Genomic DNA, 16,920 nt, shown 5'->3' on the forward strand with positions numbered 1-16,920 from the left:
GAACGGAGTAGCCTAGTCAAAGTTTCGTAACGGCACAAAAGCTATACGCAGAACCCATCTTTGAAAGAAAACGTGAGATTCGGACAAATAAAGGAGCGACACCACGATACAGAATCTCCTTTATTTGTACCAATCTCAGGTTTTCTTTCAGAGATGTTTCCTAAACAGCTGACCTGCGTACTTTCACTTTTTGTAAAGGACGTAGACTTCCATGCTGGAGATCGAGGGCATCTCCGCAACGCAGTAGCTACGGCTGCCAATCGCCGCACACTTTGTGTGGTCGTTTAGAATTTTTCTTTTTTTTTATGTTTATAAATAAAGTAGCTTTATCACTCGCCGTGCTTCCTCTGTCCGTAGATTACAGCAATTGGATCTTCCAAGTGCTTTGCGGGAGAGCCAACGCTCCAGCTGTTTAGAGTGCCACCAACCATTCTTCCTGTAATAACTCAGCCCTCTCACGTCGCCGCTCGCCGCACTCTCCCATCTTCTGCTCTCCTTCAGTTTATTTGCGCATTCAGTCGGGGTTTCAAGAAGCTGTGATAGCAAACCCGTCGGTACGGCGCTTCGAGCGACGTAGATGTACACATCGCGACACTGTTAGCGCGAACACGATATCGGCACATTTTCGGATTGTACTTGTAAATAGTATTAGCTAGCACGAAATTTAATCGCTTACATTATAGAACTAAATAAGCTCTTTCCGAAGCAATAATAACTTGGATCACATCCCTTGGTTTCAAAAAGATAACTCGGAAAAACCGGCGATCGCTTGTTCGCGCTAACATTGTCGCGCTCTGTACATTATTAACTAGTGCACCAATAAATGAACGCGAGCATTCTTGGCGGTCCCGCCGTGTTCTCAACTTACTGGGCACAATTCCTGCGTTGTTGATGAGCACGTCCAGCCTGGGTTCCGTCCTGACGATGTCGGCGGCGAACTCCCGGACGGACTTGAGAGAGGCCAGGTCCAGGTGCTTGACGATCACGGGTTGCCGCGTCTCCTCGAAGATCTCCTGCGCCGCCTTCTTGGCCTTGTCCAGGTTCCGGCACGCCATGATCACCCGCGCCTTTCTTCGTGCCAGTTCCTTGGCGGTCTCCTTGCCGATTCCTGGAGAAGTGCGCGACGCTGTGCGTTAAACCTGGTTCACCCATATGTGTTTGCTTGCGACCGAGTTCTTGTAATCTCTTACGACCAGAGATTATAATATAATCTCTGGTCGTAAGAGATTATATTATAAGCTGCGGCTCTCCGCGTGTTAAAGTATGGCTCGCCGCTCCCTCCCTTATCCCTCCTCTCCCCCCCCCCCTCCTTCCTCGCTTCCAGATCACTTCCCCTAAAAGAGAAATGAAACGCGTTTTAAATCGAAAGACAGGTTGCAATTTGGTAGTGGTGTGCTACTGTTGCCTTATGCAGAATCGGACTGCTTTTGCCTCAGATAGACCGAAATTATATCAAGTTTCGTTTATTGCTCTAAACAAAAATCCGCCCCTCCCCCCCCCCCCCCCCCCCCCCGCCCCACGCGGCTCTTGAAAAGTTTGTGATTTTGTTTGCGGCTCTTAGGCCGGGTCAGCCTGGCCACCGCTGGATTATATTATTACAAACAAAATTTGTGTTTTTCTTTGCAACAAAAAAGTATGCATCGCCGAATGCTAAATTTCTGCTCAGAAGCAGGATGGCGAATAAAATGTCAATAGGATCTAAATGAGACCACGTTTGCTGTGATGATTTAAATCAAACCATTACCGCAAAAATCATCCCGAAAATATTTTTTGTGGGCCACTTGTTTCTTATTTGATGCATTCGTTATAAAATCAACAAATCATCAAGCAAGAAAGAATAATGTAAGACTGATCAGGGGAAAAAGAAGTACTCTTCTGAGCGAATCGAAGCGTTGAACTTGATTTTTACCTTCCACTTTGCTCGTCAGCCGTAATATCCTACTGCAACAGAATCAAAATTCAACAGAAAAAAAAGAACAGAAAATTAATGTCGGACTGCAATGAAGTCAGATTGCAAAATAAAAACCTAATAAAAATGTTTAACTAACTAAAACATCAGGCTCTTTTTGTTCTAGTGAGGAGGGGAGTAGCCCTACATTAATAAAAAAAGAAGTGTTATTTAAACTTTACTCTTTAGTTACAGTATTTAATTCTTCAGCATTGCTATCATTGATCGGACGAACTTACCAATCTTTCATTGTTTATGTTGAGAAATACAGCTAATGGTAAATAATCACTAATTTCTACCTTGGGTGATTTAATTTAAATTAATCTGAATGAAACAAATTAAATTTTATTTATTTATTTATTTAGTTCTTTGAAAAAAAATCATGATTGTTGTTCTATCCTGCTCAAAAGTAGCGCTAACGGTCCGGACTAGATCCCAATTTTGTTCTTATAATAACCGTCATCATATTCAAAACACTTCAATGGTTATCTGAAACTCAAAGAAAAAATGGGACTTGTTTTCATTGGTTTGCTCAATGTAGCCCAATGTATTCAGGGGTTTTGTCGTTTCCCATATTCCCATTGAAAAGTTCCGAGAATTGACAACAAAAAAACTTTTGAAAAAGCAAACCGTTAGTTCTCAACTGTGGCATGTGGTTTGAACCGCTAGCGCAAGATTTGTGCGGAGACTGCACATTCTACGATGCGTACTTTGCCCTTGCGGGGGAAAAACAACAACGAAAAATCTAGTATTTTTCGGGAACAGCTTGCAAATGGGCTAGGAGGTATTGTATATTGTGTGGAAGAAAACATCAAAGTGTAAGCGACTAGGGAAAGTAGTACTTGATGCTCTTCTGCTTGTCCGTTTTTCTTTGGCTCTTTAACCTTCACCGAGCATAGGCGGGAAGAACCCCGCTAGAGACACGAATGGAAGTAGTCAGAAAATACGTTAGCAAGACTATGCTGTATGTTAAAGACTTAGTAGTTAACCACGGTCCTTCGTCCAGCACCTTATTTTCTGAACCAATTCCATTCTAAAAAAAAACGGTGTCATCTTACATAGCTTCGTGCCATGTAATGCACCCCAAAGCTTTGGTTGGACGTACAGCGAAGCGACGTCGAACAGACGGCCACGACTTTTATGGGGGGTTTGAGAACGGTGAGATATGCTTCATTAAACAACTAAAGTGCGTATAAAAGGCTACAACAAAAAAAAAACAAAAAAACACAGAGGTTTTTTTTGGTAGGGCCAAGAAACCCCTCCTTACTTGTTTTGCAGTCAGTAACAGGTACATAAGCCATTTTTATAAGTTGTACCACTCGGCTATCAGGCCGCTCGTCAACGTTGGTCGTCGGTTCGACGTCAGCGCGTTGTACGTCGAGCTGAAATTTGGGGTATCTTATATGGGACAAGGGTTGTAAGAATGTACACTTTGTTTTGAGAGTGCACCCTGTCACAAGAGATCAAGGCACGCTGAGAAAAATCCTCGTTAACAAGAACTGGAATGAATGACCTCGTTATTTTAGAAAGAAAACAGAACTTCATGAGGTCTTACGTTGTTTGAACTGAAACCCGGGCGAAGCCAACACTACGAGCCGACAGGGCCAATTGAAAAGAGTCCAAATGTGTGACGTCACAGCATATGTCTTCTAACTCCCTGTTTGCCATTATCGGCTACACCATTTGAGCGCATTGAATATGCCATGATCTTGAGCTTTTAGTATGGGACCACGTTTGTAGGTATTCCAACATTTGGCTGCGTTTTTCTTGTAATAAAAAGAATGCCGGTCTCGGGTCAAACATGTTAGTAACACTGACTGTGTTTTTAAGCTGTATTTAATGCGAATAGCGATACGCTCGAGTGTAACTAAAAATGGCTACTTGCAGGCCAGGGTAAAATGAAGCATACATATATTATTACAGGCAATCCATAAGCTTACAAAGCATTAAGGAGGCATACTTAGTCACAATTTTCAATTCTTAACCATGTTTAAACCTTACCAATTGTAGTTAGCTAGACTGCCCAACAGCCGCAGCGGGAATCAAAACCCGGACCGCGCGATCCGCCACCCGAAGTCTTCACTCGGCGCCATGACCAGGAGGAGGGAATAACTCAAGCAGTAATACTGGAAAACGAGCGTGTTAGTGAAATTATACGAATACACGAAAGGACAAAACATCGAAGACGGGGACGGAAAGAGAACTTTTTTCATTTATCAAAAGCATAGAAGGGCACAAAATATAAAACCGCCCCCCAAAGGTTTCGACGCTCTCGAAGGATGAAAGAAAAATTGGTGAAGTAAAGAGACATTCTATATAAATTCAAAAAGCCTAAAAAGAACTAGCGTCATGATGAGGTATCACTAATCTAGTCATCTCCGGTGTTAGGAATTTGACTTCTGTCTTCGTCAGTGATAAAGTGCAGAAATTTTGTTGCTGACAGTCTCCATGGCAAATGATACAATTATTTTTCTCCCAAATCTATTTTGCCGCCCAGTATTCTAGTATAAGAGAAACAAGAGCTACAGTCATCGCACGTGTGGCTGTAAACGACGATTGGGTGAAAAGACTCATTTGAAGCCTCTGGTGCTTCTAAGTTGTGTTCTCTCAGTCGGTGGTTACCGCATCTCCCAGTTCGTCCGATGTACTGACAGGCGCATCATAGTGGAATAAAAAAAAAAAAACTTCTGTCGTCGCGTTTTACGAACTTTTAGCATGTTTAACATTAAACTACCTGGGAATTTCGTTCTCATTCACTTTTTTACTCGTCTGCTTAAAGTCGTATACGATAGGAAAAAAACACACACTTGTGTTGAACTTGGACGCCACAAATGTTAAAGGGTTAGCGGAATTGTGCATGTATGGAATCAGAGCAAAACGACCTTTCTTTTTGGCAACAGTTGGAAAATATTGTGTTCTGAGAATAACTCTCTGAATGGTTGAAGGAAGATGGTCCGCAGGAAATCCTGCTTTTATCAACCTTTGGAGCTGCAGCTTAAGGCTACTCTCGAAAAAATGCGTACACGACTTGGAGAATGACGACTTCAGACGCGACCTAACATTGCCATGCTTTACTGACTTAGAGTGAGCACTGGTGAAAAAGAGGAATGGTTTCTTTGATTTCTGCTGGAAGGCCAAACAGAGACCCGAGGAATGAGAATCTAACAGTAAATCAAGGAATTGCAATCCTTCCTTTGAAGGATTTTTTATGCGTAAAGGTTAGGCTCGCTGCGCAGCCTTTGAAATCTTCAAAGACGCTGTCAGCGGACACAACGTCTGAATAAATTACCGAGTAATCATCCACATACCTAAACACTAGAGAACACTTAAAGGTCTTGCTTAACCGATCTTTGACACCCCTGTTAACAAAAATAATAATGATTTGAGTAAGGAGAGGTGCAAGGTCAATATTGTTTTCTACTCTACTTTAGTAGAATTCGGAGGAACGTTTTACAGACAAAAGAAGGGAGTGTATATAGGCTCTTGCCTTGCACCTGTCCTTAGTGAAATCTTTCGCCTCTTTGTTGACAAGGCCATCGAAGATCGGTTGGACAAGGCTTTTCTTAAAGTTGCCTAGTGTTTAGGTATGTCGGCGATTACTCGGTCATTTATTCAGACGGCGTGCCCGCTCACATTAGTTTTGAAGTTTTCAAGGACTGTGCAGCGTGACTAACTTTTACGCCGGAAAATTCTCCAAAGTAAGAATTACAGTTCCTAGATCTACGGTTACAACCTCATCCCTTAGGTCTTTGCAGAGCCTTCCGGCAGATATCGGAGAAACCCCGCATTTTCATTAGTGCTCATTCCAAGTCAGTTAAGCATGGCATAGTGAGGTCGCTTTATAAGTCCCCATTCTTCAAGTTGTTTACGCATTTATCTAAAATTAGCCTTAAGTTGATACTTCAAGGATTGATAAAAGCAGGTTTTGCTGCGGACGTCCTTTGTTCCACCCTTGAGAGATTTATTCTCAGGCCACAACTTCCGCAAGGTGTTGCAAAAACGAAAGGTATTTTTGCTGTGATTTCCTACATGCAAAATTCCTCGAACCATTTCAGATCCAGCACTCGATGTTCAAGAAGAGTGTGGTGTTTTCTTGTCGTATTCAACTTCAGCAGATGTGTAAAAGAGTAAGTTATGGCGACAGTCCCGAAGGGTGCAATATTAAACAAGCCAAAATGTTCGTACAGTACGAAACAGAAAGGATTATTCCATTCCAATAAGCTGTGGCAGTCGGTACATCGGACATACTGGGAGATGTGTTAACCACCAACTCAGAGAACAGAGCTTGGAAGCATTAAAGGCTTCAAATGAGTCTATTCGCCCAATTGTGGTTCAGAGCTGCACGTGGGAGTACTGTACAGGGCCATACCCAGAAAAAAATTTCGGGGGGGGGGGGGGGGGGGGGGGGGGTTTCGGGGACAACGGCGGCCATTTTGAAAATGTCTATTGTCTTATTTTCGCCTATGAATCATGTGCATCGGTGGCATATAATGGAGAGTTATAACAAACCGGAGAACCGGTCCCGGTTTGGTACCCGGTAGCCGACCGGTGCCACTACGCGTGCGCAGAGGTGGAGATTAAAATCGGCGGCTGCAAGCGCACCGACCAGGGCCGTACCCAGAAAAAAATTTCGGGGGGGGGGGGGGGGGGGGTCAGAACCGCCTATCCCCCCCCCCCCCTGGTTACGGCCCTGGTACTGTAATCCTTGTTTCTCTGACACTAGAATACTGGACGGGCACAACAGATTTTGGGAGAGGAATATTCATTGAATCATTTGCATCAGGCCTGTCAGCAACAATATTTTCCCACCTTCATTATCCCTGACAAAAACAGAGGTCGAATTTATTTCTAACACCAGCAATGAATAGATTACTGAAACGTCGTCGTGACTCTAGTGCTTTTTAAGCAGTGAAATTTATGGTAAACTTCCCTTTCCTTTACCAACTTACTTTTTCTCCTTCGAGAACGTTGAAAGTTTTGGAAGCGGTTTTATATTTTGTGTCATTCTGTGTTGTTGCTAAATTAATCAAGTTTTGTTTCCATCCCCGTCCCCGATGTTTTATCCTTTCTTTGCATTCGTAGCTCAAGCAACTGTACTAAGAATGACTGCAGTCATCACACTACAACAGGAACGAAAACACGTTTTTTGTTCCTGCTCAATCTTGTAACGAGTTCCCGTTAGAACTTCTACAGGTGTAAATGAACGCGTTTCAGTTCCATTTCTATAACCGGAACGTTTCGTTAGAGTGGCGTTACCTTTGCTTATTTAAATGAAATATTGTGCTGGATAATCCTTAGATGTACTGAAGCAAGGGAGTGAACGTATTCAAATTTAACTATCTGTTATTCGAATAATAGACGTCGAGTCGGTACCATCACAATTATTCCAGTTCATTCGACTAGCCCTCGAACACTGCCCCATTACGTGAAGTCTAAATTACACTTCACGTAATTACACTTCCAAATTATGGTATAATTATAAATAGCAAAAAAAAAAAGGAAACGCCGTTGTTCCTGTTGTTTTCTCAAAAACATAAAAACTTCCCGTTCCAGTGCCCACCAATTCAAGAAGAAACGGCAGCAATCCTTCGTTCCTCCTAAATAAAAAAAAATATATTGTTTTAGAAATGTTGCATTTTGCTACGCCGCTCCGTACAACACATAGTATGAACAGAGGGAGTCTCACGTAGGAGGCGACTGCAAGCGGGCGCAGCTGGCTCCGGAGTGACTAACTGTAGTACTCCACGTGATTTCACTGTGTCTCAGGGCGTATGAATACGCGGGCGAGGGGCGCCATAATTTCGCAATGCAGTAAATAGGTAACGTAGTCGATGCAATAAACTTTCTCCTCTCGCGATAAACCATCACGTGGCATAGCAAACGCCAGTGCTCGCGGCGTGAGACACGCTTTACGATTGTATGAATGTCAAATTGCCTTGATCGTTGTAATAAACCCTGGGACCATTTCAGGGTGTCGTAAGTGAAAAGGACCTGATATGACTCGGCGCTCCACCAACCATAATATCCGCTACAGACGGGCCGCTTTTCCCCAGAAATTTTGGCGTTGCTCACGGCGTTGCTCACAGATCATCGCGCTGCAACACAAATCGCTGGGATCGAGTCCGACTCGAAACTGGGGGACGTCTGAAGCGGCAGCGGCCAATCTGGGACGCGATAGTTCCACGTGACACCCCTTTGATGTCGATCACGACAACTAAAGTCTGGGTTTAACTTGGTTCTGGTATGAAATGAATCCTATTGGGGAATAAAGTATTTCAGAAAGATTAGTTACTATTCTTAACGCCATTTAAGCATATAAATGCACGTTTATAGCGCGTAACTGTGCGCTTAAATACTGCAAAAATCCCAAATGTGTTTTGAGAAATGGGAAATTGTAGTAATTCGGTCGCTCCGTGTGAACCCGGATGGCCCGTGTTGCTTCTGTTGCGGAGTCAAGTTACTGGGAGAAATTTCCCCGCCTGAAGCGGGCCTAAGAAATCATAACGCACGCACGACACATTCTGTGGTCTCTGGTTTATCAAAACAATCGAGACAAATGTAATTGTTCTTCAAAGCAATGCCCTCAAGCATGCGCCAAGGAGAGCTTCCCGCACACGTCTGAGAAAGAGAAGAACTGAGGCTCTCGAACAGATTTCATACCGGCCATGCTAACAATCTAATTCAGCCTGAGACGCCGGAAAATCGGTCAGGAAATTCTCTGATTATTCGCAACCCTGGGGAGTCGACGCAACTGAGCAGAGAAGGCGTGAACTAGCGAAACGGTGTAGCTTGCTTTTATTGAGTAGTACAACGAAAATTTTCACGAGAAACGCGGACATAGGGCAAGTGTTTAGGGTGGCGAATGACATCCGAGAATAATAAAAATTGCTCAGACGTAGTTCAAGCTACTGCAAACTGGGGAATGATGTGCTTTAGCAAACTGTAGTTTTTTTATTATTATTTCGTTTTATTGTTGTTGTGGTTTTTTTTTTTGCGTGCAACCGTGGCACCCTGTTAGTTCAGGAATTAATCTGCAGAAAAGGGTAGACCTCCACAAGGAAATTCACTGCATATGTGAAATACCACGTTTTATTTTCAGGACAAAATATTCGTGCGATGGTAAATTGTTTTCTAACATTGTCAATTGTTTTTGCAAACATATTTAAAATAGCACAATATGGCTTTATTGTATTTACCTTTGCGCCGAAGCTATCATCCGACGTTTAGCATTAAAAGTCAAGGAGGTATTTTCATGCCTCCAACCAATCAAATATTAAAATTTGGAGTGTGATATTTTCCCCGTTCCTTGGGAAAAAAATGTCCCTGTCTCTAAAAAACGACTAGAGAAGGGTGTAAAATTCCCCCGTTGGAGTCGTTTTTCCTCACCAAAACTGAAAGATTCGTTGTTTTATTTGCTATTCGAAATAAATTTGTCTGAAATTATTGTTAAAAAAATTCCCTCCAAGAGAGTAAAGCATAAACTTAACACACCGATATTAGCAAACTTAAGTACCTCTATTGAAATATTGCAGGAGGTATACTTTTAAAATTTGCCACAAAATGCTGAGGGGAAATGTTTCCATGGGATAGCGGAACCTAAGTGCCCTACATTTAGCGGCATGTAGCCTGCTTTCCTAGCACAAGAAAGCCCTTGTTTAGGACTAAAAAGCTGCTACCCGATCGTTCTACTGTAATGACGGTTTCATCCGAGAATGATTGGCGGGCATGCTCTGTTCGTAACCACCTGGCTGCTTTCTTCCGCTTCTCCGACTACGTTAAGGCTGTCAAAAGCATAAGCCTGATTCACGTGGCGCCATTTGGATGGCGATTTCACAGTTTCGACGTCGCTCGTGCGGCAGGAAAAGCCTCGTGGAGGCTGTGGATCTCAACGCGGCAGCTGTGAAATTGCAAACAAAATCGCACCACGTGAGTCAGGCATTAAAGTATGTTAGTGATGACTTTTGTATTGGCGTCCAATTGTCGATAGCAACCAAGAAGCTCAGCTCCTCGAACTAAGACAGTTTTCAGTTATCCACGATCCGACCGAACTGCTCTCCTTGTTCACCTACATCGTTTCACGCTCCCTTTTTTCGAAGGCTTTCAAAATAGAACTGTAGAATAAAATTAGAATGCACTTATGGAATAATTGCGCACATTCTTTTTGAGAGTAGATATCAGCTCATACATTGAGCCCCCTTGGCTTTCGATCCGTCTCAAGCGGCTTTGGAGTCGCGTAAAATCAATTAATACTCGATCCCCGTGGTCAAGGTATCGCGAATGCATGTTCATACGAAGGTACAAAATTTAAAAGGCTAGCCTTTTTTCGTATATACAGACTGGTTCAACTTACTGACTACAAATTCTAAGAGGCCGTAGTCAACTATTAACCCTAATCAAGCCAGACCATCTCAGGGCTTTTTGTCCCTGATGGAAATGAGCTCCTGGAAGTAAAGTCTGCAGAACCTTTAACTCAATCCTTTTTTTTTTTCTGGACGAGCAGTTTTTTTTTAGTTTTTACTTGCCCCCACGCTTTACTATACTATTACAGCCAACATGAACATCATTGTTATAACGGCACTTGACAGTAAGAAACGGATTGCTAATCGCACTAGCAAGTCTGCTGCAGCTCGGACCGGACTCAACTAAAAGATTTTAGAAAACTCCTATGTAAGTTATTTTAACATTCCCTTATTGACTCTGATCATGTGCCGTTTGTTGGAAACACGCAATGAATAACTCCATGTATTATAGCAGCGAAAAACACTGCATGACTAATTAAAGTCCCATTTGCCTAACATGCGTTGCAATTAAATTTGTGGAGCGTATTGCTTACTTAATAATTCTAATGATATGTATTGTAATACCTTACTTTTTCTAAGCCAGCGCGGCTTTCGGTAGTTTCCGACCTGTAATACCTAGGTGTGTTTTTTTTTTTGTTTTTTTTTTTAAATTCGTGTTTGATATGCGCTTAAACAATTCATACTTCATCAGAAGCGTATGGTATTAGTAGCCTTTCTACAGCTTTTAATAAAGTTCCTCACTACAGCTTAATTTTAAATTGCGTTAGCGTAAAATTTCTAAAACACTAATCAACTGAACTGCCTTTTTTTTTTTTTGCTAAATAATTTAATACATTGCTCTTAACAACACTTCCTCGTCCTCAATAGTAATCATATACGGAGGGCCTCAAGGAACTGTGCTGTGGTCTTTTCCGTTTCTCATGTATGCTAATCACCTACCGACTTACATTAGGTCTACAATTCGGTTATATGCCATTGACTCTGTCGTGTATTAAAAAAATAAAGAATCACTCCGAGTTCGCGCAACTCTAAGCTGGTCTACATCATATCGTATCAGAGTGTGAACGGTGGTAAATTAATATCCACAGAAGCAAAACCAAATATAAGTCCGTTAGCGCAAAATATTTTGTTACTATGTTTTCGGTAAAACCTTAAAACAAATACTTGCAAGTTGCATGCACCTTCGAATTCCCTTTACAAGTGATATCTCAAGGGTGTATTAGATAACCCACATTATCCGCAAAAGTAACAGGACAAACGGTTTTTCGCGACGGGTCCTTTTTCTTGGCTCCTAAAATACTAAACTTCTAGCATGTACGTAACTTGATCGACCCAAGCTTCAATACGCTTCGTTTGTTTGGAATCCTTTGATATCATTTTTAGAAGATATGTTACATGCAGTACAAACCGCTCCCTGCGATTTATTTGCCGAAAATATAACTTTGCTGATTGCGTGAGCGGACTTAAAACTAAACCTCATCTCCTTTTCTGAAAACAGGCAGATTGTTATTCGCCCTAAACATACAGCACATATTTTACTACCACAACAATTCGGTGAAAACAGCATACTGCCCACCAGCACCTAACACCTCCCGTCGCATAAGTAACAGTTTCAAACTTTTCTAATCTATTCCTAGGACCAATCGCTTTACATTTTCTCCCCGGAAATTTCTGTTGACAATGGGAGCAATCTACCAGACTCGATAGTAAACATATATATTATATAAAAAAACAATTCTAAAAGAACTTCTCATTTTTCATGGATTAATTTCTTTTCATTGTTAACCATTCTTGTTGCTTTTTCGTAATGCCTCTGGTGGGAAATGAATTAAATTAAATTAAGTTAAAATAAAAACGGCTTAACGCAGCTCAAAATACGCTGCACATTCTGCCTTCCTACTTTATTCGTAAAATAGATACATTTATTTATTTATTTTTTAAAGAAAAAGGCTTTGTCATCCAGTTTCCGGCCACACGAGCGAGGAAAATTGCTGCCTTGTAGACAAAGTTGACAAACCTGATCACGCTCAGGCACGTGGCGCTCATTCAGCCGGTATTTAAAGGGGTACTACAACGAAATTTCGGCGCTTATTTTATGGTCTATATGTGTTCAAAGTAGCAATATCACGTCGGACACACCAATATCTTGTTAAAAATAACACGAAAGGGAATTTTAAAACGAATTATACGATTAGCAAAGGGCCCCTCGTGGATGTCGCTAACGCCTCGTTCGTAATGTCCATCTAGGAAACTTGAGAGGTACTGACGGTTATTGCCTCGCCTCCGGCCACGACGAGAGAAGAGGGGAAAGAGGAACTTCCGTCTTCCCGAGAATCCCTTTTGTGTGTTCCAGAAGTAGCTATTGTCGCCCTACAATATTATAAAAGATTAACCCGTCACTCAAAATTCGTACAAAAGCAGTCGCTTCGGTGGCTGGAACGACTAGGCCATCCTCTCGACAATCAGCCTCGCCGTAGCTTTGCTCGTCCCGAGACGACCTACGTCCCGATTGCGTCGGATGTCACGTGCTCTAAGCTGGGCCTTCTCCGAGCGCTTGCCAGAATGGGCCCTTTATAACAAAAAATAAAGCCACCGGGCTCAAAATACAAACGTGCGATTGCCATTTACAGATATTGTGGATCATGTTCGACCTATTTTTGAACACGACGGATATATTTCAAATTTCGTTGAAGTATCCCTTTAAGGCTACAGAAAGGACAGCTTTACAAAGAACGGCCAGTCCGAGGTCAATACTTTGACAGCGTTGGGCTCTGAAGACGTGTTTCCTTCTGGGAATAGAAGGTGAATTTCTTACCCGCATTTGCTCCCGTGATTATGACCGTCTTTCCCTCCATGCTTTGGCTGGTCCTGCACTTTCCCTTGCGCACAAAGAGAGCGACGATGCACAATCCGCCAGCGGCGGCGGAAAGAGCCAGTTCCATCAGAGTCGTCCAGAGCGGTAGAAGGAATGAGTCGAGGAGGCTGACTTGCTTGCTCATGGCTTGGAACTATGGCCTCCTTGTTTGTTCCTAAAGAAAGATATAGCATGTTTAAAGCTGCGCTTGGTCCAGTGGGTCACAGATGCTATATGGGGGTCTAAATATTGTACCAAGATCTCCGATAACAATAATCGTCCGCGATACGACGCACAGAAAAAACCAAAGTCGCTGGCGGAGTATCGGGTATTGTTATCGAAGTTATCAGAACGATCTACGAGTTTTTTTGTTTTTTTTTTTTCCTAAAGTTCTGCCGAACTAGGTAAATAAACTAGAGTGATTAGTGTAACTATATTTTAATCAGCGCAAACTGTAGATCGTGCGTAATCTAGCTACTCCTCCAGACAATCCCCGCGATAGATTAACATAGTTACTGTGACGCGGCACACCCTCTTCGATACCCTTCAGAAAGAAAGCTGCCGCCGGGATTTTTACAAAATCTTATGGACTGGGTAAACAAAACGAGTGATAAAGCGCATTTTTAACACACGCAAACTGTATATACGAGCTTAATTGTCACTTCTCCAAATAATGACCGAACGGATTTAGGAAGTCACAAGGATGCGGCACAGGCTCTTGGATGCCGTCTGCAAGAAAGGTTGACGCATGAGCTCTCACTCAATTTCCTCGCTATTTGAAGACTCTCAGCCTCCACAATCGTCCTTCGCTGACTTTAATAATAAGCACGAACGTCGTTTTGCCGTTTCCTAAATTGTGTGACATTTTCTTTGTGAAAACTACATGTTTGTGGAGAGTGGCGGTCTTTCTGGAGCATACAGAAATGACCGAACGCAGGCGCCCACTTTCTTTGGAGATGGTGTCCAAAAGCATGTGCCATGTCAAACTAACTGCCCCAATCTGTGCGATGATTATGCGAAGAAGTAGAAAGTTCACGTACCTACATTTTGTGCATATTAGGATATTTTTCATTGCTCTTTTTATTTTTATTCAGGTACTCGGGAAGATCACTACTGCTCTTTTACTAAAACTCCGTACCCTTGCATGTTTTTAGTTCAATTGTGACTCAACGCTCCCGATGAGACTTGCGCCACCTATATAGGCCCCAGTGACATGTTAAATATTAGTATCACCATAATAATCTCCAGCGATACCGTTCTTGCCCTCTGGAGGGGCGGTGGTTTAATTTCTATTCTTGCAATAAATAATCTTATGATTCCCTGAAGCCCACCATAACCTACTAAACACTCATTCATTCTTATCTCCACGCAATGGCAATCGTAACAAACAAATCGCACAAAACAGCAAATAGATTACTTTTTTAACTTGCACCAAGAACAAGCGGCCACATAATCTATACTCGGTTACAGGCTAAGAATTGTGTGGTAGCTCCGCCTCCAGCACGCGCTTGTTGCCTCTCAGCGAGCTTCGATTGCGCGTGCGATGATTTGTTGTCAAAAACAGGAAGCTTGCGATGGGGGCGGAGCGCGCACGGAATTCTTGGGATTTCACCGACTATAAACCTTTGCATCGTTTATCACCCGGGCAAAAAATGTTGAGTCACTGATCTGTGGACGCATCCGCAGCGTCCAATATACCGCACAGCAGATCAACAGCGCATGCTCAAAAGGCGTTTCACAGTCCAAAAGACAAAGATATGGCAGCGCGCAGAAGGCAATTTCGTCAAAGTTCTTTAGTGCCATAGCCACCTCTATATTGACAAAGCCTGGCAGATCGCCACAAGAAGCGGCCGCCGAAATGAAAAAGGTGGAGCGGTTGAGAACGAATGAGAAAAGAGCCACTTGGCTGGCACCCCGCTGCGGCGAGACGCCGTGACACAGTTCTCCTGAGCAGACAAGTGTGTTTCGAGTCCTCACCGCTGCGTTGACGTCCAGGTCCCCTGACTCTGCGTTGACGTCCAGGTTCCCTGACAAATGGCTGTTTGATGCTCGGTCCTACCAGATCTTCGCGCTCCAAATCCGCGACCGGGCACTTTATGGCTCCGTCGTAGAACTGCCAGATATTGTGAGTATAGAGGAAGATATGATAATGCAGATCATTTGACGCAAAGGTTTATCGCAGCAACATGCTGGGGTTGACAAAGCAGAGGGCACGCGCTGAGTCCCACGCGTTGTTAGGGTTAGGTTCTTCCCGTCACCATAGGGATTAAGATAAGCTGCTGCCCGAACATTTTTGTTAAGGCATTTAATGTCACGAGCCGGAGTCGAGTGCTCGAGCAGTGCCCGTATCTATTCTATCAGCCGCATTTGAATATCGTCGTCACGGGTAATCACCGCGACTACGCGTACACTACGATTCCAATTACTGCATTATTCGGTTGTGAGATAGAGAGATTAAAAATTGTAAACACCCTTGCAAGGTGAAACACAGCGACAGCTGAGGTGTGTCTTCGGAGCCGCTAAGGTGTCATTTCGGAGCAGATGGACTGAATGAACGGTAGAGGTGCCAGTGCGCACCGTAAAGTCCGCAGAGGCGTTTCGTATTAAGCTGATTAACACACCGGACGAAAATTATTCAGCGTTTTGGTACCAATGAGGGTGTATTAAGTAATGAGCATTTCAGTCTGCGTAACAGCGGAGCGTGCTTTTGTACATCACTTCTGTACAAATAGTCACACGTGCTAACCGAAAAGCGCCGAATAAACAGGAACAAGGAAGTAGACAAGACGAAGTGAACTCTCAGATGAGGGCTTATTGAAACAAACACACTATTAATACCATATTTCTCGCTATTCCTTTAGAAAATCAAACTCTATTTGTAAGGTGCGCTGACGTGGTACTAACGCACTTGCTTTCCCCTTGATTTCTGATACAGAATTAATCGTAAACTTCCTAGGCAGCTTTATCCGCGTACCTCCCGAGCATTCTTGTTTTTGCTACTTCTGGGTCGCATGGGCATCTATCCCAGTGCACTGCCAGATTGCCCGGCGGGGACTGTTTTATTGAACACGGATTTTATCCTACTACCGTGCATGGCCATACATGTTATCTTGCTCGCCGTTTTACGAAAAAATGTTGAATACGTTTAAATATATTTTTTCTAGCCCCTTGGAGAAAATAGGAAGAATATAAATTGGTCTATAATTACTCAACACGTTTTTGTCCCCTCCTTTAGAAATAACTGAAGTTTCAGCTGGTTTCATATTTTCAGGAAACTTACCAGAAGTTAAAGACAAATTGTGTATCGTATCTGCAATATAATTGCAGATAAAATACACGCCCGAATAAAAACTCGGATGTGTTAAAAAAACAACAAACAAAAACACATCTTGCTTCAAATCACACCACTTCTCACGGACGTCAAGCGAAACTGCAACAGAATGAAGCTTCGCCCATTGACAGAAAGAACTACACTTGCTCGTCTTGTCATGTTTCACAAAATCTACCACTTTTCTTTTTTTGTAAAACTTACCGTGAACCCTCTTCTCACAGCAATTTTGTTCGCTATAACTAATAAAATTTAAAATTTAAAAATTCCCTGCTTTCTTTTCTATTAACTGGAATACTCTTTCTGAATTAATCGTATTCGAAACAAATCAGGCAAAATTCAATAGTGTTTGCAAGGCACATTTCACAAGCGTCCTACGTTAATGAAAATGTTTATTCTTTATAACTTACTTTTTTTTACTCGTATATTTTTATGACCCATATAAATGTATCTTCTTCATAATTAGCCCTGCCGTTATTCGGCAGCCTCG

At 42.6% G+C, this 16,920-nt stretch overlaps 1 protein-coding gene across 1 annotated transcript; it reads right to left on the reverse strand.

Moving 5' to 3' along the window:
- Nucleotides 1-868: 868 nt before the first annotated feature.
- LOC121834229 (retinol dehydrogenase 13-like) lies at nucleotides 869-15,215 on the reverse strand (the record flags this gene model as incomplete). Its single annotated transcript, XM_042287983.1, has 3 exons — nucleotides 15,080-15,215; nucleotides 13,064-13,277; nucleotides 869-1,108 (listed from the first exon to the last, which is right to left on the reverse strand). Coding segments are annotated over exons 2-3 (424 nt in total), but the record flags the coding sequence as incomplete, so codon positions are not given.
- Nucleotides 15,216-16,920: the final 1,705 nt, after the last annotated feature.

Source organism: Ixodes scapularis, unplaced genomic scaffold (genome assembly GCF_016920785.2).
Source record: "Ixodes scapularis isolate PalLabHiFi unplaced genomic scaffold, ASM1692078v2 ptg000822l_1__unscaffolded, whole genome shotgun sequence".
In the NCBI taxonomy this organism is placed as follows: domain Eukaryota; kingdom Metazoa; phylum Arthropoda; class Arachnida; order Ixodida; family Ixodidae; genus Ixodes; species Ixodes scapularis.